Source organism: Myxine glutinosa, chromosome 12 (assembly GCF_964187855.1).
Source record: "Myxine glutinosa chromosome 12, kmMyxGlut1.1, whole genome shotgun sequence".
In the NCBI taxonomy this organism is placed as follows: domain Eukaryota; kingdom Metazoa; phylum Chordata; class Myxini; order Myxiniformes; family Myxinidae; genus Myxine; species Myxine glutinosa.
In genome coordinates, this window is record NC_136272.1 from 34272218 (window position 1) to 34299776 (window position 27559).

Consider the following 27559-nt stretch of genomic DNA (forward strand, 5'->3'; position numbering starts at 1 on the left):
AGGCGAAGTGGAAAAATAAATTTTCTTACCCTGATTGGGTGTTTGTTAGGATAAACGATCTCTGTATTGGATGACCATTGGCTCCTGAAGGGAGCTCATCCGTCCTTTGTCAGGTGTTGTTTTTAGCCCTGACAGGGTGTCACAGTCACCACCCTCCCCACTAGTAAAACCAGTGAGGGTTTAGTCACCGACATCCCGACCATCATTTGTAAAGAATGTGCATAAAATCTGTAGCTGGAAGAGATTTTTGGGATGCTTAGCATCTTCTGTAATGAGATAGAATATGTAATTATCTGCATGGAAAATACTGCACCAGCATATAAAATAACTAGAATACTAAAAAATATAGTTCTGAATATGGAGCAAAGTGACGATGGAAACTGTGTCCAGTCAATGAAAACAGATATGCAGCTAGTTTCGGATTTCGACCTTTTAATCACTTTTTTTTTTCTTCTTTTTTTTGTATACAGAGTCGAGGCTCGTGAAAGAGCTAACATTTATCAAATAAACAAATCAAACAAACAAGCAAACAAATTATATAAAAAGGGGAGCGGTCGACAAGATGGGGAGAGAAGGGGAGGAAGCACACAAACACAACATTTGAGAGCAGGGACATCGGGAGATGTGTGGGAGGGAGAGGGCCTGGGGGGAGGCAGGATAGGTATAAAACGCAAGGACACCAAGGACTTCCAGGAAAGAAGACAAAAGTCACCTCAAAAAGTGGATTTGGGGTGAAATTAGCGGGGGGTAGAAAAGATCAAGGTTTTGGATTGGGGAAGATAAGAGATGGTGGTGAACAGCCATTTTAAAGACCTGGAGGGAGGAGTGGGATTGAAGAGAGTGAGGGAGTTTGTTCCAGAGGCGGGAGAAAAGAGGAGTGAAGGTGAGCAGAGAGTCTTGATTTTGGCAGTTTAACCATAAGAGGGTTGCAGGCAGATCTTGTGCGACTTGCAGGAATATTTGGGGGACAGAGCCGGAGAGGAGTCGGTAGAAGACGGAAAGACCACCAACCTGCCTGCGGTGAGTAAGTGAAAGGCACTTGGAGATAGCGTCATCGCGGGAGATTCCAATGATTCTGAACGCTTTGGTTTCAACAGCGTGAAGACGAGATAGGTGTGAGGTAGGAGCACCAGCCCAGAGGGGAGAGCAGTATTCCATTGAGCTGCGGATGAAAGCCTTGTATGTGGTGAGGAGCTCAGGTGTGCCAAGGAAGGACTTCGCACGACGGAGGATGCCCAGTCGGCGACTGGTTTTGGAGGCCAGCTTGGAAATGTGGTTTTCCCAGGAAAGATCATGGCAGATAGTGAGACCCAAAAGCTTGAGTGACAGAACTTCTTGGAGAGGATTATTCAGAAAGTAGATGGGAGGGTTGTCCAGTCGGTCTTTTCGGAGAGACATCGTAAGAGTGTGAGATTTGTCAGGATTGAAAGACATGTTCCACTTGTTTGCCCAGTCTGTGATTTTGTCCAGGTATGCAGAGAGTGAGGAGGCTGCAGACTGCCGATCTGAGGATGAGGAATGGAGCGGCAGAGAGTGGAGTCATCAGCAAAGAGAGAGAGGATTTTCAAGAGAGTCAGAGAGATCATTGATGAAGACCAGAAAAAGCACTGGGCCCAGAACACTGCCTTGGGGAACTCCAGCCTGAACAGGAAGAGGAGATGAGAGAAACCCATTCAGGGCCACACGTTGACTACGACGAGAGAGGAAGTCCGCCAGCCATGCGTGGAGATTTCCATGGATACCAAAGGAGGAGAGTTTGGTGAGCAGAGCAGGGTGCCAGGCCGTATCGAAGGCACGTGATATGTCGATGGAGACAGCTCTAATTTCCTGTTTGGCATTGAGGACCTCCATCCATTGTTGAGACAGCAGAAGCAGCATGTCCAGAGTAGAGTGACCTGGTCTGAAACCAAATTGATGATCAGAGATCAAGCCATTGGAGAAGAGGAAAGATTTCATATCCGAAGCAATGATGGATTCCATGACTTTGCTGATAATAATTGGGAGAAGGCTGATTGGTCTGTAGTTGCTAGGATCTGTTTTTGCACCTTTTTGTGCAAAGCGGTGATGTTGGCTGATTTCCAAGCAGATGGCAATTGACCTTGAGCAAAAGAGAGGGTGAAGAGAACAGAGAGAGGGAGTGAAAGAGCGGAAGAACAGGATTTTAGGACCCGTGGGCTGGTGCCGTCAGGTCCAGTTGCAGAATCAGAGTCTGGTCCAGTTGCAGAATCAGTCATGATTATTAATTAAATAATTATATCATATGACCCTCCACCCCCCCCCCCCCCCCCCTCCATAATACATTTATTATTACCCACTGGCAGAAACAAATGTCAGCCTCTATGCCAGGGGTGGGGAACCTTTTTCCTGTCAAGGGCCATTTCGATTTTTAGAACATCCTTCGAGGGCCATGCTAAATTATTGAATACATATATCGGACTCACCTAATGCGATGGCTGGAACTGTTTCTCTTTGGCGAGGCATTTGGTGTCAGGTGGTAGTGATGATGATGCTACTCGCAGCTGGTTTTGCAGGTTTGGGTCAGTCAGTCTTGAGCGGAACCGAGTCTTTGCAAGAGTCAGTTTTGAAAAGAACTGCTCACAGCTGTAGGTCGTCCCAAACAGTGATGCAAACTTCAGTGCATGTCTCCTCAGAATGGGAAAATCCTCAGCACGTACATACAGTTTGTAGAACTCGAGCAAAGGGAGGTTGTTGTACCTAGCTTTGAGCTCGTCATTGCTTTGCAGCTCAATGATTTTGTGTTGTAGGTTGTCAGGCACATCAGCTGGTTCCACATTAAACGGCGTGGCAAATATGTTCAGTTCCCTTTGTTTACTTTTCATGTCCTGGAACCTCTCTCCAAATGCCTGGAGGAGTTTTGCACACTCAGCAGCATATTCAGATGTCACAGCAGGCTTTTGTTCTTGCAGAGTGGGAAAGTGGATAGTGTTTCCCCTTTCCAGTTGCACTTGCCACAGCTTTAGTTTAGCTTCAAATGATTTCACATGTGATTGCAGAGAGCTGAGAAGCTGGTTGGGACCTTGGAGCTTAACGTTCAGCTCTGACAGGTACTTGGTAATGTCCACCATGAAGCCCAAATCACACAGCCACTTGCTATCACTGAGTTCCATGACAGGTTTCCCCTTCATCTCCATGAACTGTTTCACTTCTTCTCTCAGTGAGTAAAACTGTGTGAGCATATTTCCGCGACTCAGCCACCGCACCTCACAGTGGTAAACCAGATCTCCGTACTCTGACTCTAGTTCACTCAGTAGCTCCTTGAACTGGCGGCTGTTCAGCCCTCTGCTTTTGATGACGTTTATGGTGGAAACGATAGTTGTCACCACATTGTTGAGCTTCAGGGACTGTGCACACAGATTCTCTTGGTGTATGATACAGTGGCATACAACGAACTCACTTGGATCGAGACTGAGACGACTAATTTCTTTTTTTAACAATGCAGTCAATCCCTTTTGTGCGCCAACCATGGCTGGTGCTCCATCCGTGGCCAGGCCACTTAACTTGTCAAACTGCAGTTCGAATTTGTTCATAGCCAAAACAACTTGCTCAAACAAATCCTCACCTTTGGTGGTGCCATGCATGGCTTGCAAAGACAGCAACTCCTCCCTCGTATCAAACTCAGCTGTAATCCCACGCACAAAAATGGCTAGTTGGGCGGTGTTTGTTATGTCCGTTGTCTCATCGCAGGCCAGAGAGAAAAACTGGAAATCTCTTGCGGTGTCCTTCAGTGTTTTCTCAATATCTTGTGCCATGTCAGTAATCCGATCTGAGACAGTTCTTCGAGACAAACTGACACTTTGGAACAATTTTACTTTGTCCGGTGCGAGCAGCTCCGCAGCGGCAACAAGGCACTCCTTCACAAATTCTCCTTCTGAATGCGGCATCAGCTTCTTAGCGATTAGCTCACTCACCACAAAACTAGCATGCGTAGTGTTGTCTCGGTCAGATTGTGGTCTTATGAAGACTGCTTGTTGAGCACCAAAACTCCGCCGAAGAACGTTAACTTTATCCAAGCGCATTTGTCCTTTCAACTCGTCCAGTTTAGCATGTTTCGAGCTGTAATGACGCTCGAGGTTGGCCTTTTTCATCACCGATAGCGCTTCCCGACAAACTAGGCATACTGGCTTGCCTTTTACTTCCACAAAGAAATAATCGTTTGCCCATTTCTCTTGGAAAGCGCGACATTCCGCATCTACCTTTCTTTTCTTGTTAGTCGCCATGTTTGCATATACTGAATGAAATGATGACATGAGATCACGCGATCACTTGACTGTCCGGAAGGTCGCATATCGCAGTTACGACTGTCCGGAACTCACTTGACTGTCCGGAAAGTCGCATATCGCAGTTACGATTAATCGCAAATTAGTTTTAATTTGATGGCAATTATTCTGTTAGCGCCAACATATTTTGCCAACGTCAAATAAATGAATAAGTTCTCAAATGTGCCGTCCGAGGCAGCGTCTGCTCGCCACGTTCGGCATTCGTTGACTGTTACAACACGTGAAAGCTCGCTCCTCTCTGATTGGTTGAATCGTTTTTGGCCATAACTTGGTTACCCTTTGTCCAATTAATTTAAAACCTTGAAAAGGAAAAATTGAAAATTGAAAAGGAAAAATTTAAAACCTTCTCAGAGAGCCTCCTCAGCGCCGACGAGTCTGGCATTTCACTCAGGCCAACTGGCACGGTCTGCAAGCAGCCATCAATCAACTGGACTGGTCTTCCATCTCTAATGCCTCTGACATCAATTCTTCCTGGGAATTCTTCCAAAGCAAACTGCTCTCTCTCATGCACAGATTTATCCCATCTCGTCTTCAGTTGTCTTACCCTTCCTCCCGTCCATGGTACACTGAATCTTGTGGTGAGGCAGTTGCCCTGAAACAACTTGCCTTTGCGTCTTGGAAGGCAAATCCAACTGAAGGCAATCTCAGTTCCTTCCACCAAGCTCGAAACAAGTGTGTTTCTACCCTCAGGAGTGCCAGGAAGCACTATCTCTCCACACTCAAGATTGAACTCTCAAACCTGTCTCCTTCCTCCAAATCCTGGTGGCGTCTGGTCAAATCCGTTTCTGGTGTTTGTTCCCCCTCCATCCCCTCCCTTACCTCAAATGGCGACACAGTTGACACCGCACGTGACAAAGCCGAATGCCTCAACTCTGTGTTTGCCTCAAAATCTTGTGTCCCAAACCCATCTCTCTCTGTTCCCACCTTTCCCAGTCGAACCCAACTGCTCCTGGACTCTGTGTCCTTCTCTCCTGACAAGGTGGAGAAGTTTTTATCAAACCTCGACTCTGATTCTGCAACTGGACCAGATGGCATCAGCCCTCGGGTCCTAAAATCCTGCTCTGCCGCTCTATCTCACCCTCTCTCTGTTCTTTTCACCCTCTCTTTTGCTCAAGGTCATCTGCCAGCATCTTGGAAATCAGCAAACATTACCGCTTTACACAAAAAAGGTGCAAAAACAGATCCTTGCAACTACAGACCAATCAGCCTGCTCCCAATTATCAGCAAAGTCATGGAATCCATCATTGCTTCGGATATCAAATCCTTCCTCTTCTCCAATGGCTTGATCTCTGATCATCAATTTGGATTCAGACCAGGTCATTCTACTCTGGACATGTTGCTTCTGCTGTCTCAACAATGGATGGAGGTCCTCGATGCCAAACAGGAAATCAGAGCTGTCTCACTTGACATATCACGTGCCTTCGATACGGTCTGGCACCCAGCTCTGCTCACCAAACTCACCTCCTATGGTATTCAGGGAAATCTCCACTCATGGCTTGCGGACTTCCTCTCTGGTCGTAGGCAACGTGTGGCCCTGAATGGATTTCTCTCATCTCCCCTGCCTGTTCTGGCTGGAGTTCCCCAAGGTAGTGTTCTGGGCCCTGTGCTATTTCTGGTCTTCATCAATGATCTCTCCGACTCTCTGGAAAATCCTCTCTATCTCTTTGCTGATGACTCCACTATCTGCCGCTCTATTCCTCATCCCTCAGATCGGCAGTCTGCAGCCTCCTCACTCTCTGCAGACCTGGACAAAATCACAGACTGGTCAAACAAGTGGAACATGTCTTTCAATCCTGACAAATCTCACACTCTTACAATGTCTCTCCGAAAGGACCGACTGGAAAACCCTCCCATCTACTTTCTCAACAATCCTCTCCAAGAAGTTCTGTCGCTCAAGCTTTTGGGTCTCACTATCTGCCATGATCTTTCTTGGGAAAACCACATTTCCAAGCTGGCCTCCAAAGCCAGTCGCCGACTGGGCATCCTCCGTCGTGCGAAGTCCTTCCTTGGCACACCTGAGCTCCTCACCACATACAAGGCTTTCAGCCGCAGCTCAATGGAATACTGTTCTCCCCTCTGGGCTGGTGCTCCTGCCTCGCACCTTGCTCGGCTTCACGCTGCTGAGGCCAAAGCTTTCAGAATCATTGGAATCTCCTGCGATGAAGTCGACTCCGAGGGCCTTTCACTCACTCACCGCAGGCAGGTTGGTGGTCTTTCTGTCTTCTACCGACTCCTCTCCGGCCTTGCTCCCCCAGCTCTCTCTGTGCTCTGTCCCCTCAATATTCCTTCAGGTCGCACAAGATCTGCCTGCAACCCTCTTATGGTTAAACTGCCAAAGTCTAGGCTCTCTGCTCACCTTCACTCTTTCATTCCCCTTTTCTCCCACCTCTGGAACAAACTCCCCCACTCCCTTCAATCCCACTCCTCCCTCCAGGTCTTTAAAACAGCTGTTCACCACCATCTCTTATCTTCCCCCATCGAAAACCTTGATCTTTTCTACCCCCGGTAATTCACCCCAGAGTCCTTGCAGTGTTCATATGTTTTATTCCTCTCCCACCTCCCCCCAAGTCCTCCCGATGTCCCTGCTCTCAAATATTGTGTTTGTGTCCTCCCCCCTCTCTCCCCATCTTGTCTGCTGCTCCCCTTGTTTTTTGTGTTTTGTGTGTCGGTTTGACTTTTTGTGTGATTAATGTTAGCTCTTTCACGAGCCTCGATCTTGTATACAAAAAAAAAGAAGAAAAAAATAAAATAAAAGGGAGAGATTACTGGAATTATAGATAGACTAGGGCATGCCCGTACTATATCTATATCTAAAATTATATCCCCCCCCTCTATTTACATGAAATGGTTTGGTCCAAAGCGAACGGCTTGCGAGTGGTGACAATCCCCCCCCTCTATTTACATGCAATGGTTTGGTCCAAAGCGAACGGCTTCCGGAGTTTGGTAAAGAAATCGCCATCGCGTGCACAAACGCGCAGGAAAGCGAATGAATCGCAAATTCGTTTTTATTAGTTGTAAAACATAGTTTAACGCCAACATAGTTTGCAAACGTGAAATAAATGAATACGCTCTCAAATGTGCCATCCGAGGCAGAGTGTGCCCGCCACGTTCGGCACACGCGATCGTTCGCTGCTCTCTGATTGGTTGAATCGTTTTTTGGACATAGCTCGGTAAGTAATTGTCCGATTAATATGAAACCTTGAAAAGGCACATCCTCGGGTCCCCAGCAATATACCTGGCAAGTTAAAAGTATATCGGACCCGTGGTTGTCGAGAAACAGCGGTCACAGACAAACAAACGTACAGACAGACAGACAGAGATTACTGGAATTATAGATAGATGAATTGCCTCGCGGGCCGGATCAAACGGTCTCGCGGGCCGTATACGGCCCGGAGGCCGGAGGTTCCCCACCCCAGCTCTATGCTCTGGGATGAAAGCAATGAGGGTTCGAGGATTAGCCAGGACACTGGTGTGGAAGGTCAGGATGAAGGAGAAGATGTGTAATGTGAAGAAAGTGAAAAGGAGGTTTGAGGTTAAGGTGAGAATGAAATGCAAGAAAATGGTGAAAATTACATGAAGCTAATACGGTATTCATAGCAATTTAGATTTTTTATGAATTTGGGATTGAAAGACCAAATAATGAATTTTATTCCTAATCATTGGTAATAATAATAATAATACATTTATTTTATATAGCGCTTTTCAAGAAGCCCAAAGACCCAAAGACGAATTTGTAATGTCTAACAAATTCCGATAATTCATTTTAGAAATTGGAGAGTGTTTTGGTAATGTGAGAAATCGCATATTATTAATCTTTAAGATGGGTGATATATATTAAAAATTGGAAATACATTTTGAGAGCCAGATACCAAAAAGGATACAAATGTGGTTGTAAATTTGGCTAGAAATTTTGTTGGAGAATACGTAAATATGTTTATGTAATAAATAGCAAAGTGAAAGGGATGAAAGACTGAGGAAATATTTGACAGTATAATATAGAAATGGAAATAAATAATTTATTTATGTAAGAAGCCTGCTTTTGATTTAAAAATTTCCAACTAATAAATACAACTACAGTGGAACCTTGACTTACGAGTTTAATCCGTTCCGTGACCGAGCTCGTAAGTCAAATTGCTCGTATCTCAAATCAAATTTCCCCATTGAAATGCATTGAAATGCTATTAATCCGTTCCAGCCCGCCAAAAACCACACCAATTTTTTTTTAAATATACAGTACGGTATATATAAAAATATCTCGCGCTTTATATTTCACCTGTATGCAGCATACAAGTTGGCAGGATGGCCTGGACTGGAGGTACGCACACTTGACTCTAAAGTCTAAACTGTCCAGCCTGGGTTTGAATCCCGACCCAGCTATAACCTGTCATGGGTGAATCACAGGCAGGGTGATTCATCAATGGGTGTACCGCTAAACTGGGCGCCCCGTTTGCGTCCCATTAGTTGTTGGATGTTAAGGATCTCACCGTGTTTTCCACAAAGAGAAGGCGAGCTATCGCCGGCACTCTGAACAAGTTGACGGCAGAGATACTGTACTTGCACGGCATGATAACCACGTGTCGCACGATCTCTTGTCATGGTCCACAAGATTATCACAGAGAGGTGCAGCTTCCAGCGTTTCGAGATCTGATCCAGGCCTATCCAACGAGACCGGTCCCAGCGTTCTAGGCCCGGTGGTTGTCTCAGACGGACCCGACAACGGCAGTGTTCGTTTTAACTCGATTCGATTCGAGCGCCGACGTGCCGGCGAACAAAACCGGTCATATCTTTTGAACGCGTGGCTCGATTTTTACAAAATAAACTTTTTCTTGAAGGTCTGAACCGTGCGCTCAAAACGATACCGAGTTTGACCCTGAGAGAGCCGTTTTGCGCCGGCAAAGGCGCCTTGTGTGACGTGAGGACCACGTCGTGCTGCATAGATTATCATAAATTATCATATCATTATCGGCGGCTTTATATATCATTAGCGCGAAACGACAGAGATACTGTACGTGCACGGCAAGTTAACCACGTGACCGGAGCCCACCTGGCGGCGTAAACTCAAAATAACCGAAATGCGAAATCTAAAATGCAGCGCTATACTACGACAGAGATACTGTACGTGCACGGCAAGATAACCACGTGACCGGGTGGCGAAAGCTCGTAACTCGGATCTCGGCTCGCATCTCAAAGCAATAAACTGCCAGAGTGACGGCTCGTATCTCGAAAAACTCGTAAGTTGGGGCACTCGTAAGTCGAGGTTCCACTGTATATCTTAAAAAATTTTTTTTTTTATCGTAATTGCAAAAAGAAAACTGATACTAAAAATATTTCCTTTGTTAAAACGAAGTGTAATAAAGTCATAAGAACAGGAACCTGTGTGGTGTGTGGATTAAATAAATTATCAATTTGTTAAAAATAGAACAGATGGTGATGTCCAGGAGATTTTAATTTGTAAGTCGATTTACAACAACTGTGATTCATGGGGAATTACACTTGCCTGGGTATTCTTTCTGCAGACACAGGAACAAACTTAAATGGGAGATGAGATCAAAATGGAAATCGTATTCCCTAGAGTAGGCCCAGCAATAGGGTTGATGAAGTTTGTATGAAAAGTGCTATTATGGCAATAGCACGACATTGGATGAATAACGTGAGGCCGATAGGGAAGTGCTCTATAATCTGTCCAACATTAATTTTTAACACGTTGACTGCCAACTCTCACCATACAAGATTCTTTCACCACTGTCATTTATTTTCGCGTTGTAACCATCTCTTCTGTAGTCCTAGTTGAGCTGAAGTGAGCTTTGTGTCGATATCAGATTTGCGAACTCCAGTGATTTTCAACTTTGCGTATAATGGTACAACACAAATTTGATCATGATTATTACATCGATTTATGTTCACCAAACTGGCAGCATATCATTTGTTGTGTTATCTGGCACCCCGGAATATTCTGTTTACAATACAATGGCGCAATCTTTTATACTCACGGTGGCAGAATCTGGGTCACCCAGCACCACAAGTATACTCGTAGTCAGCAATCAACATGTTAAAAGGTCGATAGGTTTATTGCAGAAAACTAATGGGGGCTAAATTGAGATTGGGGCTAGGTAATCCCACGTATAAGATGCCATGAAAAACAAACCTCTGAGCTCCGATGGTCATAAAACCTGCATGTTGCAAGACTGAGGAGCAAACAAAAGACAACTAGAGAGTTCGTAGAACACCTTACCCCACGCAGTGTTTATGTTAAAATTCCATGAAATAAAATGATTTTACAGCTCGTATAAAAAAATAATTCGGGAAAGTTTATCGCCATTTTGCAGTATCTTATACACCACCTTCTTTAATATGTCCAAGTACATGCACTGCAAAACTAGAGGTCTTTGGAAGCGGAAAGAAGGCGATTTATGTTCTACAGTGTTCAAGTATATAATTCAATATCTATAAAATTACGATTTTCAAGTTCGTATTAAAAATAATTATGGGAGTTTACCGCCATTGACATAGTGTCATTTACATCACCTTATTTAACACTTGGCATTAGTTATTTGTGGCTGTTGTTTATGTGTTCTATGACATCGTTAAAAACAGCAAGTTTTCTCTTTGGAATGATTTTCAATTTTCTTTGACTGCCAGCCAGACAGATAGAGTAAAATATTCACGAGAAGTAGAAACACAGAAATGGGTTTTTATCATTTGAGGTCTTGTGGATGTGTAAAATAACAGTCCATTCCTTAACAGAAACTACCTTTGTAAATCTTTACAAAATTTGAATATTTAAAATGATTCTGTTTTAAGAAACCTAAATTCAAGGTGAATAATGCAAGAATTTATACATATAATTGAATGTCGTTTTGAAAAAGGTTATACCAGAAGATGGGCAAGCGAGATATTTCAAATAGTTTTCGGCACTGTTCCCTGGACGTCTAAGTCACGTGATTTGATTGGGGAGGAGATTTTAGGTTTGAATGGGGAGGAGACCTTTGCGTTATAATACAATGGGTTAACTGGTCTGATTTTAAACTTGAAAAGTATAAACAGCAGTTTCTGGCCTACCTGCTAAAATGTGTTCTCTAAGTTATGTTATGAGATATTCTGCTTATTTTACCAGCTGGGTGAACACTTTTTTGTGAGTGGTTGAGAAACCCCCTTTTTCAAGTCGTTCAGTTATATCTCAAGTTTACATTGTCTCATAAGGTGCATCGAAAATGTGCAGCTTTATTAAAAAATAACGATTTATTGATGGATATACCTGGGCAATATTAGTGCTGTTAGCTAGATTCAAAATCCCGTCTCGGAACCGTCTCGATAAATTTTCAATTTTCATAACGGGATCTCGGCTCGGCTCGGTTCCCGGCAAAGTAAAAAAAAAAAAAAAAAAAATAATAATAATAATAATAAGGCTTCACAAATAATGGAATTTCATTACAATATATAAACAACAATGAAAAAAATTCATTTCTGATGTTGAGTACTTAAATTCCGACTTAGCTTCCATTTAGAACATTTAGAACATTCAGAACTCCGCTGCCCGTCTACTCACCCATTCCCGGACCCGTGACCACATCACCCCCGTCCTTTACAAGCTTCACTGGCTCCCCATCTCCCAGAGAATCCAGTACAAAATCCTCCTCTTGACCTACAAAGCCCTCCATAACCTGGCCCCATCCTACCTGGCTGACCTCCTCTCCAGACACACTCCCACCCGCAACCTCCGCTCTGCTGGTACCAACCTCCTGACCCCCCCCCCCCCCCCCCATCCGGACCAAATTTAGATCCTGGGGGGACAGGGCCTTCTCCATCGCTGCTCCCACCCTCTGGAACTCGCTACCTCACACCATCAGAGACTCCTCCTCACTCACCACATTCAAAACATCACTCAAGACCCACCTATTCAACACTGCATTCAACATTTAACCCACAGCATCTAACCCCTGACTATCTCCTCTCCTTCTCCCTCCTTTGTGCTTTGAATATTTCCCTATTGATTCTTCTTTTTTTGCAATTGTTTTTATGTTTTGCTATGCATTATGTTTTGCACTCTGTCAAAGCGTCTTTGGGCTTCCTGAAAAGCGCTATATAAAATAAATGCATTATTATTATTATATTATTATTTACCGGGATGAAATAAAATACACCGCCTACATGCAGATGATCGGCCACCGATGTGACCGGGTTATCTCATTACAGTTTGTATTGTCGTGTAATTTCTTGCTCGGAATGTCAGAGAGGGAGAAAATGTTTCTGCCCAGGCATATTCGAGTCCTGGTTGGAGTTTCATTATCATTTTGTGAGTTGTGATTGCCAAGGGGCTTGCTCCCCCCCCCCCCCCCCGTTCCCCTCCCCTCCCCCGCCCGGCAATGCCGGGTACTTCTGCTAGTAAATTATAAAGCAGGCGGTGTAGTGATCACCCCCCCCCCCCCTCCTTATTTTGACTCTGTGACTAAAGTAAACGTAATCAACTTATCAGGCCTAAAGTGGAGATAAGATAACCAAAATACTTTCACATTCAAACCGTCAAACCAAACCCCGAGGGATTCTTACAATTTATAGATTTAGCGTTGCAATTAAACATAAACGTTCATCAAAAACTCATTTCATAAAACTACATAATGTATTGTACTTGTATTAATACATTGTGTGTAGAATAATCCGTTATAAACGTGTTTTTAATCTAAATAAACATCGTCCCTCCAATCACGGGGCCTCGAGCGAGTCCCTCGATATTAATGTGCTAAAGACCATAGCAACCACATTCCGTAACTCGTCTCCAAGGACGGACACGTGACCGCAGCGGGGCGGGGCGAGGCGGAGTGATACAGCGGAAGGATTCAACAGTTTAAATAAAGCCGCGACGCGGCGGATTTTCATTGGGACCTTCATCCTGATTTCGTTACCTCCGCCACCAAAGGTGGATGGAGGTTATGTTTTCACTCCTGTCTGTTTGTCCGTTTGTTTGTGAACACAATATCTCAAAAAGTTGTGGACGGATTCGGACGAAATTTTGTGGAGATGCAGCGTGTGTGACAAGGACGACATGATTGGATGTTGGTGAAGATCCGGATTCCGAATTCGGATTCGTTTGCAGTGCATTGTTTGTTGACGAGGGGAAAATCCTGGAACAGTGAGTTTACTTTATCTATCATCGTTTGTGTCAGTTCAGCTGCACTTGCGAAAAATGATGCTTGTGCAGAAGCAGAGTAATGAAAGCAAGGCTCAATAAATGCCTCTATTATGGAAAATATCTGCAAGAAGTTGGAATTTTAACCGGGATTTTTTTACCGAGAAATTGCGTCAATCAATTTATCTCGGGACCGTCCCGAGACCGTCTCGAAAGCCGAAACCGCCGGGATTTCGTCCCGGTCTCGGCTCGGTTGACAGCCCTACTGGGCATTATAAAAATAAATAGCTCCGAGTGAGGGTTATCTCTTGAGGTTGTAGTTCAGAACACTGGTGATTTTTGGAACTTGCCTGGGAGACCCCATGATCCTGTGGGAGACCCCCTGATCCTCTGGGAGACCCCCTGATCCTCTGGGAGACCCCCTGATCCTCTGGGAGACCCCTGATCCTCTGGGAGACCCCCTGATCCTCTGGGAGACCCCCTGATCCTCTGGGAGACCTCCTGATCCTCTGGGAGACCTCCTGATCCCCTGGGAGACCCATTGATCCCCTGGGAGACCCATTGATCCCCTGGGAGACCCACTGATCCCCTGGGAGACCCACTGATCCCCTGGGAAGACCCCCTGATCCCCTGGGAAGACTCCCTGATCCTCTGGGAGACTCCCTGATCCCCTGGGAAGACCCCCTGATCCCCTGGGAAGACCCCCTGATCCCCTGGGAAGACCCCCTGATCCCCTAGGAAGACCCCCTGATCCTCTGGGAGACTCCCCAATCCTCTGGGAGACCCGCTATTCCCTGGGAGGCCCCCTGATTCAAAATCAAAACATGCAAGACCAGGTGATCCTGCGGACTATCGAGTAGAAGGGCTGCATCGAGTAGAACTTTTAAGTGCTGCTTTCTGTCAGTAGTCTACTCTTCAATTTGACTCTGAAATATTTTCCTCACCTCTATTGGTCCTAAAGTATCCCGGTGTATACCCTGGTTAGAATAGGTACACCGTATCCCTGCGTGTCGTAAGAGGCGACTAAGAGGGTTGGCGTCAAGAAGGGCATCCGGCCATAAAAACATTGCCTCAAAAAGAGAACCATGACAATTACAACTACATATGGGCAGGGTACATCCCGAAGTGGAGATCGGTTTCTGAGGTTTGGGACATGGAATGTAGGGACAATGACAGGGAGATCAGGAGAAGTGGACATATGTTGTGTGCAAGAGACGAGATGGAAAGGAAGTGGTGTGAGAATGTTGAAGGGTAGGCAGGGACAGAAATACAAGTTTGTGTGGCAAGGGTGCCCGGAGGGCGTGAATGGTGTTGATGTCCTGTTTTCTGAGGAGTTTGTAGACAGTGTGGTGAGTGTGACTAGAGTGAGTGATAGGTTGATGATGGTGAAAATGATGATTGGAAAGCTCTTGGTGAACGTCATCTCAGGATATGCTCCGCAGGTTGGTCGGAGCGATGAAGACAAGGACAAGTTCTGGTGTGCGATAGAGAAGCTGATGGAAAACGTGAAAGATGAGGAAGTTGTTGTGGTAGGAGGAGACCTAAATGGACATGTGGGAAGGAGTATGGACGGTTTTGAGGGAGTTCATGGGGGTTACGGATATGGTGTTAGAAATGGAGAAGGTGAAAGAATTTTGGAGTTTACTGATGGAGGTGATTTGTTGATTTGTAATACTCAGTTCCAGAAAGAGGATAATAAGCTTGTTACATACACGTCAGGTGGGTCGACGACAACCGTTGACTACCTGATGGTGCGTAGGCGAGATAGGGGACACCTCCGGGACACAAAGGTGATCCCGGGGGAGGAGGCTGTTTCACAGCACCACTTGGTTGTCTGCGACATAAGGGTGAAAGGTGCGAGGAGAGCTCGGCGGGTGAAGTACCAACCGAGAATGAAGGTGTGGAGGTTGAAAGAGGTGACAGTGACAGTAAGGGAGGCATTAAAATAGAGGCTGAGTAGGGTAGAGGATGATGTGGTTGAGCTTGAACATGGTTGGATGTCAACAAAAGATAGTCTGTTGGGAGCCGTTGGTGAGGTATGTGGATGGACAAAAGGACCACCGAGGCACTCGGAAACATGGTGGTGGGATGAAGAAGTTGGAAAGAGGATTGACGAGAAGAGGAAGAAGTTCAAGGAGTGGCAGAAGGCGAAGGGTATAGTCAGGTTCACTATGTTTTTTCGTTCAAAATCATGGTAGATTAGCCAAGCTATACATTTTTGGAAACGTTATTACATGGAAAATCTGAAAATCAATGTTTACATTTGCCAATTCCGACCAATTCGATTCGACCAAATCGACCAATCGACCAATTCCATTCGACCAATCGCTTCGATCGACCATTCGATCGATTCGATTCGATTCGATCGACCATTCGACCAATTCGATTTGCCAATCAATTTGACCGACCTTTGCTTGTGTGGAACGGACTGTGAAAACGATGTGGACTATATTGTCGGATACGACACACAGGACAGTGATGACGAACTCTAAATGGCATATTCTGTAATCGTGTATGTTTGATGCCATTGACTGCCTGTGTATATTTTGTCATTGACTGCCTGTGTAGATGTGAAGTTATACTGACTGCATGTGTATATATGATTTTGCTGACTGCCTGTGTATGTTTGGTGATATGAATTATTGTGACACATTTTGATGTTATTAACTACCTGTACAAAATGATAACATGGATTTGATTATGCAACTTATCGCGAATATAAAGACAGTATTTTGCAATTCAAAACCTTTGATTCGTGTCTTACCATTCCCCATAGCACTAATTTGATACTTTCATTGGATTCCTTGTCCCTGAAAATATAGGTTTAGTATATTTTAAAAAGTTTTTAGGGTAATTAGAGGCAGAAATAGAACAAAATATGTATTTTACAGTGGCCATTTTGAAAATCCAAAATGGCCGCCATACAGGTATCTCTCCAAATGTAAACATTGATTTTTAGTTTCCTTATGCTATAACCTTTCCAAAAATGTATAGGTTTGCTAATCTACCATGATTTTGAACGAAATATAATTTATTGACATAGTGAACCTGACTAGTACGGGAGCAGAAAAAGCAGAGCATGAAAGTTATAAGGCAGCCAAGAAGGCTGCAAAGAAAGAGATAGCAAAGGTGCAGGAGGCATGTAGGAAAATGTTCGGAGAAAGCTTGGATTCGGAAGAGGGTCAGAGAGCGGTATTCAGGATTGCAAAGCAGATAGCGAAAGAGAGGTGTGATGTGATGGGGGTGAGTTGCTTGAAGGATGAAGTGGGACAAATCGTTGTGGATCCAGATGGAATTAAAGGAAGATGGAAACGATATATGGAAATGCTGTTGAATACAGAGAGTGAATGGGATGGCAACATAGAGAGTAACCCAGTTTTAGGACCGGCAGAGAAGATAACTGAGAAGGAAGTTGAGGAAGCGATAAAAGCAATGAAGAGTAAAAAAGCGGAAGGGCCGACGGGAGTTGTGGGAGATATGTTGAAGGCAGCAGGAAGTTGGGGTGTGAAGAGAATGACAGAGATCTGTAATCTGGTGGTGAAAGAAGGCCGCATTCCAGTGGATTGGGAACTGAGTACCCTCGTCCATCTATACAAGGGGAAAGGTGACCCTCTGGAGTGTGGCTCGTACCGAGCGATAAAGTTATTGGAGCATGGAATGAAGGTATTGGAAAGGGTGTTGGAGAGGTGGATAAGGAAGAAGGTGAAGATCGACGAAATGCAGTTTGGATTTATGCCAGGAAGAGGAACGACAGACATGCTCTTTATTGTGAGGCAGTTGCAGGAGAAGTACATGGAGAAGAGGAAGAAGTTGTTTCTTGGGTTTGTTGATCTGGAGAAAGCATTCGATGGGGTTCCACGCGAAGTATTGACATGGGCATTGAGGAAGTTAGGAGTGGAGGAATGGTTGATCAGAGTAGTGATGGCAATGTACAAAAGAGCGTGCACAGCTGTAAGGACGAAGGACGGGAACAGTGGTGAGTTTGAGGTGAAGGTGGGAGTGCATCAGTGGTCGGTACTAAGTCCACTACTGTTTGTAGCTGTGATGGAGGTGCTGGCTCAGAATGTAAAGGAGGGTTTACTGTGGGAGTTGTTGTATGCAGATGATCTGGTGTTGATTACGGAAAGTATGGATGGACTGAAGGAAAAGATGAACAAGTGGAAGGATTGTATAGAGACAAAAGGTCTGAAGGTGAATATAGGAAAGACGAAGGTGATGGCAAGTGGTAAAGCATGTGGTGAGGTGGAAAGAGCTGGGAAGTGGCCATGTGCTGTGTGCAGGAATGGTGTCGGAGTGAACTCCATTCAATGTACAATGTGCGCTGAGTGGGTTCATCAAAAATGTAGTGGTCTGAGAGGGTCATTAACCAGTGTGGCAGCTACATTCAAATGTAAGGTGTGCACAGAGGGAGCTGCAGATGGAGGAAATGTTGAGTTGGATCTTGGAGACGGCGTGAAGCTGGAAGGTGTGAAAACATTTTGCTACCTCGGAGACATGCTGAATGGAGAAGGTGGATCAGACTCGGCAACGGTTGCAAGAGTGAGATGTGCATGGAAGAAGTTTCGGGAACTGAGTGGCGTGCTGATGAGGAGAGTAGTGTCGTTGAAGCTGAAGGGAAAGGTGTATGCTGCATGTGTGAGAAGTGCTATGATTTATGGGAGCGAGACATGGGTAATGAACGTAGAGCAGCAACGAAGGCTGGAAAGGGTGGAAATGCGAATGGTTCGGTGGATGTGCAGAGTATCGTTGAGAGAGAGGAAGACAAATGATGAATTGCGAAAGATGATGGGAATAGAGCCTGTGATTGATGCTGTGAAGACGAACAGGTTGAGATGGTTTGGCCATGTGTTGAGGAAGGATGAAAGTGACTGGTTGAGAAGAGTGATGGAAATGAATGTAGAAGGAAGTAGAGGACAGGGAAGACTGAGAAAAACTTGGCTAAAGATGGTGGAAGAAGAAATGCGGGCAAGGGGGTTAACAAGGGGAGATGCAGAAAATAGGGCAAAATGGAGAAGATTGTCATGGGGACCGCAAGGCTAATCCCTGCTCCAGCAGGGAAAATGGCCTTAAAATGCATGTTGTTGTTGTTGTATTGGTCCTAAAGTAATTAAAACAATGAGAGGATTAGTTGTGGACATTTACTTTTTGACATATTTGATTCCTTGTCTCTATCCAGACGTCAGAAGAACAGAGCCTTTTGCTATTTCTGCAGTTCATTGCAGAAGTTGCCAATATGTGGAAATTGTGGTAAGCTTGCCTCCAACATCTTATGATTCGGGTGTCTTGGTCTCTCTTGCGTTGATCTCTCTCTCTCTCTGTGTCTCTCTGTCTGTCTCGGTCTCGGTCTCGGTCTCGGTCTCTCTCTCGGTCTCTCTCTCGGTCTCTCTCTCGGTCTCTCTCTCGGTCTCTCTCTCGGTCTCTCTCTCGGTCTCCAAAGTTATAGTTCTGTCATTAACATTATATTATTGTCATTTTCGCAATGATATCAAATCATTTGATAAAGTGACAAAGTCTCCACTGTTTTTGCTCATTTACAACCTGATGCATGTTTTTTTGCAATCACCTGTTTAAAATTAGTTAAAGGAATGCAACTTTGGTGTATAGGATTTAACCTGTTTGCAGTGGCACCCACATAATCTATGCTGTTTGTTATAAACAAGCTTTCCAGCAACTTACCAACACTGATTTTAACACTGTGGTTAAGAAAGACCTCACTGCTGCTTATCAAAATCTTATGAAGGAGACCGCTAAAGAGCTTATTTCTAAATAGGAACTTGCACTTATTCCTTAAACCATCATTGCCACTATTCCAATAATGTTGCATCTTTGTTATTTGCCGAAGATGAATAGGGCCAAAACTCCGGCTGCTTTGTAGTTTAAATTTAAGGAGATTGCTCCTGTCATTCATCCTCCCTTCAATCATCATGGACACTGATAATGCAGATCTCGCGAGATCACGGCGAGGTCACGTCTTTTCGAAGCTGTTCCATGCGCTCACGCTTTCGAAGCTAAGTAACCTTTCACAATTGTGTTTTTTTGTCGAGACTGTATCTATCTTTCGGTGTGTGTACCTATAGTGTATCTTTAGGAAAATTTTCGGTGCTAATTTTTCTTACATGTATACACAATCGTCGGTTAATGCGTATCGAGTATTCTGAGGCCTAGTACTCGTAGGCTTAGGCTACTGTACCGTCTCCGACCTTGTGGTTTTGTTTTTCTCTCAGCGGTTCGTCGAATGCGCTGCAATTATTTTCATTCTCTGTTTCGTCCCAATCGTTCACCCCATACCTCCTTGTTTAATATCTCTACTCAAAAAAAAAAAAACCCCAAAAAAGATTTCCTTCTCAGGTCTTATTCGTTTATTTGTTGTTCTTATTTGTTCGTTCGTTCTTCGTTCACGGTTTTTTTTTTTTTTTTTTTTTTTTTTTTTTTGTATACAAGATCGAGGCTCGTGAAAGAGCGAACATTAATCACACAGAAAGACAAACAGACACACAAAACAAATAACATCGGGAGCGGTAGACAAGATGGGGAGAGAGGGGGAAGGACACAAACACAACATTTGAGAGCAGGGACCGAGAGACATGGAGACATCGAGAGAACTGTGGGAGGGAGAGGGCTTTGGGGGGGAGGCATGGGAAGGGGGGGGGGGGGTGGGAGAGGTATAAAACATATGGACACTGCCAAGACTTCCAGGAAAGAAGTTGGAATTTCAAACAAGGTGGATCTGGGGTGAATTAGTGGGGGTAGAAAAGATCAAGGTTTTGGATGGGGGAAGATAAGAGATGGTGGTGAACAGCTGTTTTGAAGACCTGGAGGGAGGAGTGTGATTGAAGTGAGTGTGGGAGTTTGTTCCAGAGGCGGGAGAAAAGAGGAATGAAAGAGTGAAGGTGAGCAGAGAGCCGAGATTTCGGCAGTTTAACCATCAGAGGGTGGCTGGCAGATCTTGTGCGACCTGTAGGAATATTTGGGGGACAGAGCACAGAGAGAGCTGGGGGAGCAAGGCCGGAGAGGAGTCGGTAGAAGACAGAAAGACCACCTACCTGCCTGCGGTGAGTGAGTGAAAGGCCCTCAGAGATAGCTTCATCGCGGGAGATTCCAATGATTCTGAAAGCTTTGGATTCAACAGCGTGAAGCCGAGCCAGGTGTGAGGCAGGAGCACCAGCCCATAGGGGAGAACAGTATTCCATTGAGCTGCGGATGAAAGCCTTGTATGTGGTGAGGAGCTCAGGTGTGCCTAGGAAGGACTTCGCACGACGGAGGATGCCCAGTCGGCGACTGGCTTTGGAGGCCAGCTTGGAAATGTGGTTTTCCCAAGAAAGATCATGGCAGATGGTGAGACCCAAAAGCTTGAGCGACAGAACTTCTTGGAGAGGATTGTTGAGAAAGTAGATGGGAGGGTTGTCCAGTCGATCTTTTCGGAGAGACATAGTAAGAGTGTGAGATTTGTCAGGATTGAAAGACATGTTCCACATGTTTGACCAGTCTGTGATTTTGTCCAGGTCTTCAGAGAGTGAGGAGGCTGCAGACTGCCGATCTGAGGGAAGAGGAATGGAGCGGCAGAGAGTGGAGTCATCAGCAAAGAGATACAGAGGATTTTCCAGAGAGTCGGAGAGATCATTGATAAAGACCAGAAAAAGCACAGGGCCCAGCACACTGCCTTGGGGAACTCCAGCCTGAACGGGAAGGGGAGATGAGAGAAATCCATTCAGGGCCACACGTTGACTACGACCAGAGAGGAAGTCCGCAGGCCATGCATGGAGATTTCCATGGATACCATAGGAGGAGAGTTTGGTGAGCAGAGCTGGGTGCCAGACCGTATCGAAGGCACGTGATATGTCAAGGGAGACAGCTCTGATTTCCTGTTTGGCATTGAGGACCTCCATCCATTGTTGAGACAGCAGAAGCAGCATGTCCAGAGTAGAGTGATCTGGTCTGAAACCAAATTGATGATCAGAGATCAAGCCATTGGAGAAGAGGAAAGATTTCATATCCGAAGCAATGATGGATTCCATGACTTTGCTGATAATTGGGAGCAGGCTGATTGGTCTGTAGTTGCAAGGATCTGTTTTTGCACCTTTTTTGTGTAAAGCGGTAATGTTTGCTGATTTCCAGGATGCTGGCAGATGACCTTGAGCAAAGGATAGGGTGAAAAGAACAGAGAGAGGGTGAGATAGAGCGGCAGAGCAGGATTTTAGGACCCGTGGGCTGATACCATCTGGTCCAGTTGCAGAATCAGAGTCGAGGTTTGACAAAAACTCCTCCACCTTGTCAGGAGAGAAGGTCACAGAGTCCAGGAGCAGTTTGGTTCGACTGGGAAAGGTGGGAACAGAGAGAGATGGGTTTGGGACTAAGGATTTTGAGGCAAACACAGAGTTGAGGCATTCGGCTTTGTCACGTGCGATGTCAACTGTGTGGCCATTTGAGGTAAGGGAGGGGATGGAGGGGGAACAAACACCAGAAACGGATTTGACCAGACGCCACCAGGATTTGGAGGAAGGAGACAGGTTTGAGAGTTCAATCTTCAGTGGGGAGAGATAGTGCTTCCTGGCACTCCTGAGGTTAGACACACACTTGTTCCGAGCTTGGTGGAAGGAACTGAGATTTCCTTCAGTTGGATTAGCCTTCCAAGAGGCAAAGGCAAGTTGTTTCAGGGCAACTGCCTCACCACAAGATTCAGTGTACCATGGACGGGAGGAAGGGTAAGACAACTGAAGGCGAGATGGGATAAATCTGTGCATGAGAGAGATCAGTTTGCTTTGGAAGAATTCCCAGGAAGAATTGATGTCAGAGGCAGTGGAGATGGGAGACCAATCCAGACGATTGATGGCTGCTTGAAGACCGTCCCAGTCGGCCTGAGTGAAATGCCAGACTCGTCGACGCTGAGGAGGCTCTCTGAGAATGGCCAGAGAGATGTCCACTTTGACAAGCACATGATCAGAAGAACCGATTGGAGCAGAAGAAGAGCAGCAGACATTAGCAGGGAAGTTAGAGCAGCAGACATTAGCAGCAGACATCGTTGTTCGCGATCACGCGATCACGTGGTTAGAAATGTATAATCTCTCCCCTGAACAACTGTTTTCTCTCATATATTATAACACCTTTTTCTTCTTCTCCTACAAAAGGATGCTTTCGTCTTGCTCACCAAATGTATTCATTCCAAAAAAAAATAACAATACCATCTCTTACAGTTCCTCTTTTCTACATTCCCTAAACTCTCCAGAACTCCACCCCTCCTTCAGCGTCCTCAAACGTATTTTTGACTCGAAGGTCTCAAACTCATTTTGCAAAAAATGTTCGTTTCCCATGAATCGTACACTTTTCAAAATCCAATCTCACCCCTCCCCTCCAAAACTTCCCCATCCCCCCTCCCCTCCAAAATTTCCCCATCACCCCTCCCCTCCAAATCCTCCCCATCACCCATCCCTTTCAAATCTCCCCCCTTGCCCCTTCCCCCCCTCCCTCCTAAACTCCCCCCACACCCCTCCCCTCCGAGACTCTCCCTCGCTCCTCCCCTCCTAGACTCCCCTCTCACCCCTCCTCCTCAAAGCATCCTCCCTGCTTCTTCCCCCTTCCAACTTTCACCTTCATCTCCCCCAACCTTCTGCCTCGCTCTGCCCCCTCCTCAAATAACACCTCACTGTGCCTCACCCAATCTCCATCAAACCTTTTGTCCGCCCCATTCTTCCCTTTCTCCAAGCTATTCTGAAATCTCTGAAATCTCTGACACACCTTCAACAGCTCTCCCTACATCTTCCTCCTCTTCCACATCTTACCCTGCCCCTCCCCCCCCCCCCCCCCTGTTCTGTTCCCGATGCTCCCCCTTCCTCTTCATTAACGGTATGGACCTCAAACTTGACTGATCTCTCCATACAGGTTGCTTCTGACAAACCAGATGTGATCTGCTTAACAGAAACTTTCCTCATTCATGATGTCTCTGATGCATTGGTATCTCTCCCAGGTTACTCCCTCCTCCGGTATGATAGACCTGAGCCTCGTCCTGGAGGTGGGGTTGCTATCTTTATAAAAAAACTCTCTTCCTCACTCGCCCTCCACTGCCCTCTCTCCACCTCACCCCCAGGAATACCTTTGGCTACGGCTTCCCCTTCGCTCCCACCTCTTGTTCATATGTGTGTTGTACCGTCCACCAAACAGTGATGACTCCATCTACATCTCGCTGTCTGATAATATGGACCAACTTCTATCTACCCATCCCAACTCTCTCTTCCTCATATGTGGTGATTTCAATTGTCACCATGCCAGTTGGCTGGGTGTGGGTACCTCTCTCACCAGCCATGGCTCTTCAGCAAAGGACTTCTGCGACTCACTGGGACTGACACAATCTGTCAATTTCCCGACCCGGATCTCAGTCAACGGAGCATCTTCTCTTCTGGACTTGGTTATGACTAACTTCCCTGAAAATGTCTGCTGCTCTTCTGCTCCAATCGGCTCATCTGATCATGTGCTTGTCAAAGTGGACATCTCTCTGACCATTCTCAGAGAGCCTCCTCAGCGTCGACGAGTCTGGCATTTCACTCAGGCCAACTGGCACGGTCTTCAAGCAGCCATCAATCATCTGGACTGGTCTCCCATCTCTACCGCCTCTGACATCAACTCATCCTGGGAATTCTTTCAAAGTAAATTGCTCTCTCTCATGCACAGATTTATCCCATCTCGTCTTCAGTTGTCATACCCTTCCTCCCGTCCATGGTACACGGAATCTTGTGGTGAGGCTGTTGCCCTGAAACAACTTGCTTTCGTCTCCTGGAAAGCAAATCCAACGGAAGGAAATCTCATTTCCTTTCACAAAGCCCGAAACAAGTGTGTGTCCACCCTCCGGAGAGCCAGGAAACAATATCTCACCGTTCTCAAGACCGAACTCTCTTATCTGTCTCCCTCTTCCAAATCCTGGTGGCGTCTGGTCAAATCTGTTTCTGGTGTTTGTTCCCCCTCCATCCCCTCCCTCACCTCAAACGGCCTAATGGCTGACTCTGCACGTGAAAAAGCTGAATGCCTCAACTCTGTGTTTGCCTCTAAATCCTGTGTCCCAAACCAATCCCTCTCTGTACCCACCGTACCCAGTCGTACCCAGCTGCTCCTGGACTCTGTGTCCTTTCCTCCTGACAAGGTGGAAAAGTTTCTTTCAACCCTCGACTCTGATTCTGCAACTGGTCCTGACGGCATCAGCCCACGGGTCCTAAAATCCTGTTCTTCCGCTCTTTCACTCCCTCTTTCTGTTCTCTTCACCCTCTCTTTTGCTCAAGGTCATCTGCCATCTGCTTGGAAATCAGCCAACATCACCGCTTTGCACAAAAAAGGTGCAAAAACAGATCCTAGCAACTACAGACCAATCAGCCTCCTCACAATTATCAGCAAAGTCATGGAATCCATCATTGCTTCAGATATTAAATCTTTCCTCTTCTCCAATGGCTTGATCTCTGATCATCAATTTGGTTTCAGACCTGGTCACTCTACTCTGGACATGCTGCTTCTGCTTTCTCAACAATGGATGGAGGTCCTCAACGCCAAACAGGAAATTAGAGCTGTCTCCCTTGACATTTCACGTGCCTTCGATACGGTCTGGCACCCTGCTCTGCTCACCAAACTCTCCTCCTTTGGTATCCATGGAAATCTCCACGCATGGCTGGCGGACTTCCTCTCTGGTCGTAGTCAACGTGTGGCCCTGAATGGGTTTCTCTCATCTCCTCTTCCTGTTCAGGCTGGAGTTCCCCAAGGTAGTGTTCTGGGCCCTGTGCTTTTTCTGGTCTTCATCAATGATCTCTCTGACTCTCTTGAAAATCCTCTCTATCTCTTTGCTGACAACTATACTCTCTGTCGCTCCATTCCTCATCCCTCAGATTGGCAGTCTGCAGCCTCCTCACTCTCTGCAGACCTGGACAAAATCACAGACTGGGCAAACAAATGGAACATGTCTTTCAATCCTGATAAATCTCACACTCTTACGATGTCTCTCCGAAAAGACCGACTGGACAACCCTCCCATCCACTTTCTGAATAATCCTCTCCAAGAAGTTCTGTCACTCAAGCTTTTGGGTCTCACTATTTGCCATGATCTTTCCTGGGGAAACCACATTTCAAATCTGGCCTCCAAAGCCAGTCGCCGACTGGGCATCCTCCGTCGTGCGAAGTCCTTCCTTGGCACACCTGAGCTCCTCACCACATACAAGGCTTTCATCCGCAGCTCTATGGAATACTACTCTCCCCTCTGGTCTGGTGCTCCTGCCTCACACCTAGCTCGTCTTCATGCTGTTGAAACCAAAGCGTTCAGAATCATTGGAATCTCCCACGATGAAGCTAACTCCAAGGGCCTTTCACTCACTCACCGCAGGCAGGTTGGTGGTCTTTCCGTCTTCTACCGACTCCTCTCTGGCCTTGCCCCCCCCCCCCCCCCAGCTCTCTCTGGGCTCTGTCCCCCAAATATTCCTACAGGTTGCACAAGATCTGCCTGCAACCCTCTTATGGTTAAACTGCCAAAATCAAGACTTTCTGCTCACCTTCACCCCTTCATTCCTCTTTTCTCCCACCTCTGGAACAAACTCCCTCACTCTCTTCAATCCCACTCCACCCTCCAGGTCTTTAAAACAGCTGTTCACCACCATCTCTTATCCTCCCCCATCCAAAACCTTGATCTTTTCTACCCCCGCTAATTTCGGTCCCCTTGTGTTTTATACCTCTCCCCCCCTTCCCACGCCTCCTCCCCCCAAGCCCTCTCCCTCCCACACTTCTCCCTGCTCTCAAATGTTGTGGTTGTGGGCTTCCCCTTCTCTCCCCATCTTGTCTTCCGCTCCCTCTTTTTGTATATTTTGTTTGTCTCGTTGATTTGTTTGTGAAATAAATGTTAGCTCTTTCACGAGCCTCGATTCAGTATACAAAAAAAAAAAAAAAAATGCATTTTATATCTTTGACCACTTTAGGTTTCGACCAATAGTAAAATTTTATTCATGATGGATTTCAAATATCTGTACACAGCAATTCCCAATGGCAAAGGACTTCAGGCACGCAAATACTTTTTGGAGCGCTGCGTTATAAAATACCCAAGCTTGAGTGATAAGGCAAGACTGATGAACAATCTGTTTGTTGCGGAATCGAGACCAATGAACGACCCAATTGTGACAATTTGAGGCCAATGAACGATCAGCAGTCCCAAAGTCCCAAAATCACTAGTGGCAGTCAGTGCCGCCAGACGAAACAGAGCTATCAATGCCGCCGGACGAGTCGGAGCTATCGAGCGAGATGCCGCCAGACGAGTCGGAGCTATCGAGCGAGATGCCGCCAGACGAGTCGGAGCTATCGAGCGAGATGCCGCCAGACGGGTCGGAGCTATCGAGCGAGATGCCGCCAGACGAGTCGGAGCTATCGAGCGAGATGCCGCCAGACGAGTCGGAGCTATCGAGCGAGATGCCACCAGACGAGTCGGAGCTATCGAGCGAGATGCCGCCAGACAAGTCGGAGCTATCGAGCGAGATGCCGCCAGACGAGTCGGAGCTATCGAGCGAGATGCCGCCAGACGAGTCGGAGCTATCGAGCGAGATGCCGCCAGACGAGTCGGAGCTATCGAGCGAGATGCCTCCAGACGAGTCGGAGCTATCGAGCGAGATGCCGCCAGATGAGTCGGAGCTCACGATGCTGCCAAAGGAGAAAAGAGGAACAGAAGAATGGAGGTGGCCAATAAGCCTGTATTTTTGTAATTGTTTTCTACCATTGTAATAAGTTGCTCATTTCTGCTGAAGCTTGACAGCCATTATATTACAACAGACTCAGCAACGCTGCCATCCCTCTTCAGAACCTTTCAGGCCATTACTTAATAAATACCCCACCTCTCCTATATTTTAACCTTTTTGGAATTATTATTATTGGAATGTCCAGGGACATTGCAGTTTCCATTGCATCATCTCTTTATGATCTGGAAATGACCCTCAATTAAGTTCTCTCAAATATATGTTTGCTCAGCTGATCCAAAACAACGAGTGGTGCTATTTTACATCCAATAAATGCATGGGTAAAGTCCAGATAAAAGACAAGGATGAGATGTTCCAGCAAAAACAAAAAGGAAATTCTATAAAAGTAAGATATAGTTTATGTACAAAATCAATAGATCTGATAGCCCTCATAATATC

General features: G+C 45.9%; 1 protein-coding gene across 1 annotated transcript in view; it reads left to right on the forward strand.

The window, feature by feature from the left end:
• ZNF330 (zinc finger protein 330) overlaps nucleotides 1-27559 on the forward strand; it is a 75978-nt gene that overhangs the window by 3318 nt on the left and 45101 nt on the right. Inside the window, exon 4 of the mRNA XM_068132780.2 lies at nucleotides 18599-18669. Coding sequence (XP_067988881.2) covers nucleotides 18599-18669 — 71 coding nt within the window. The remainder of the gene's footprint in view (nucleotides 1-18598; nucleotides 18670-27559) is intronic.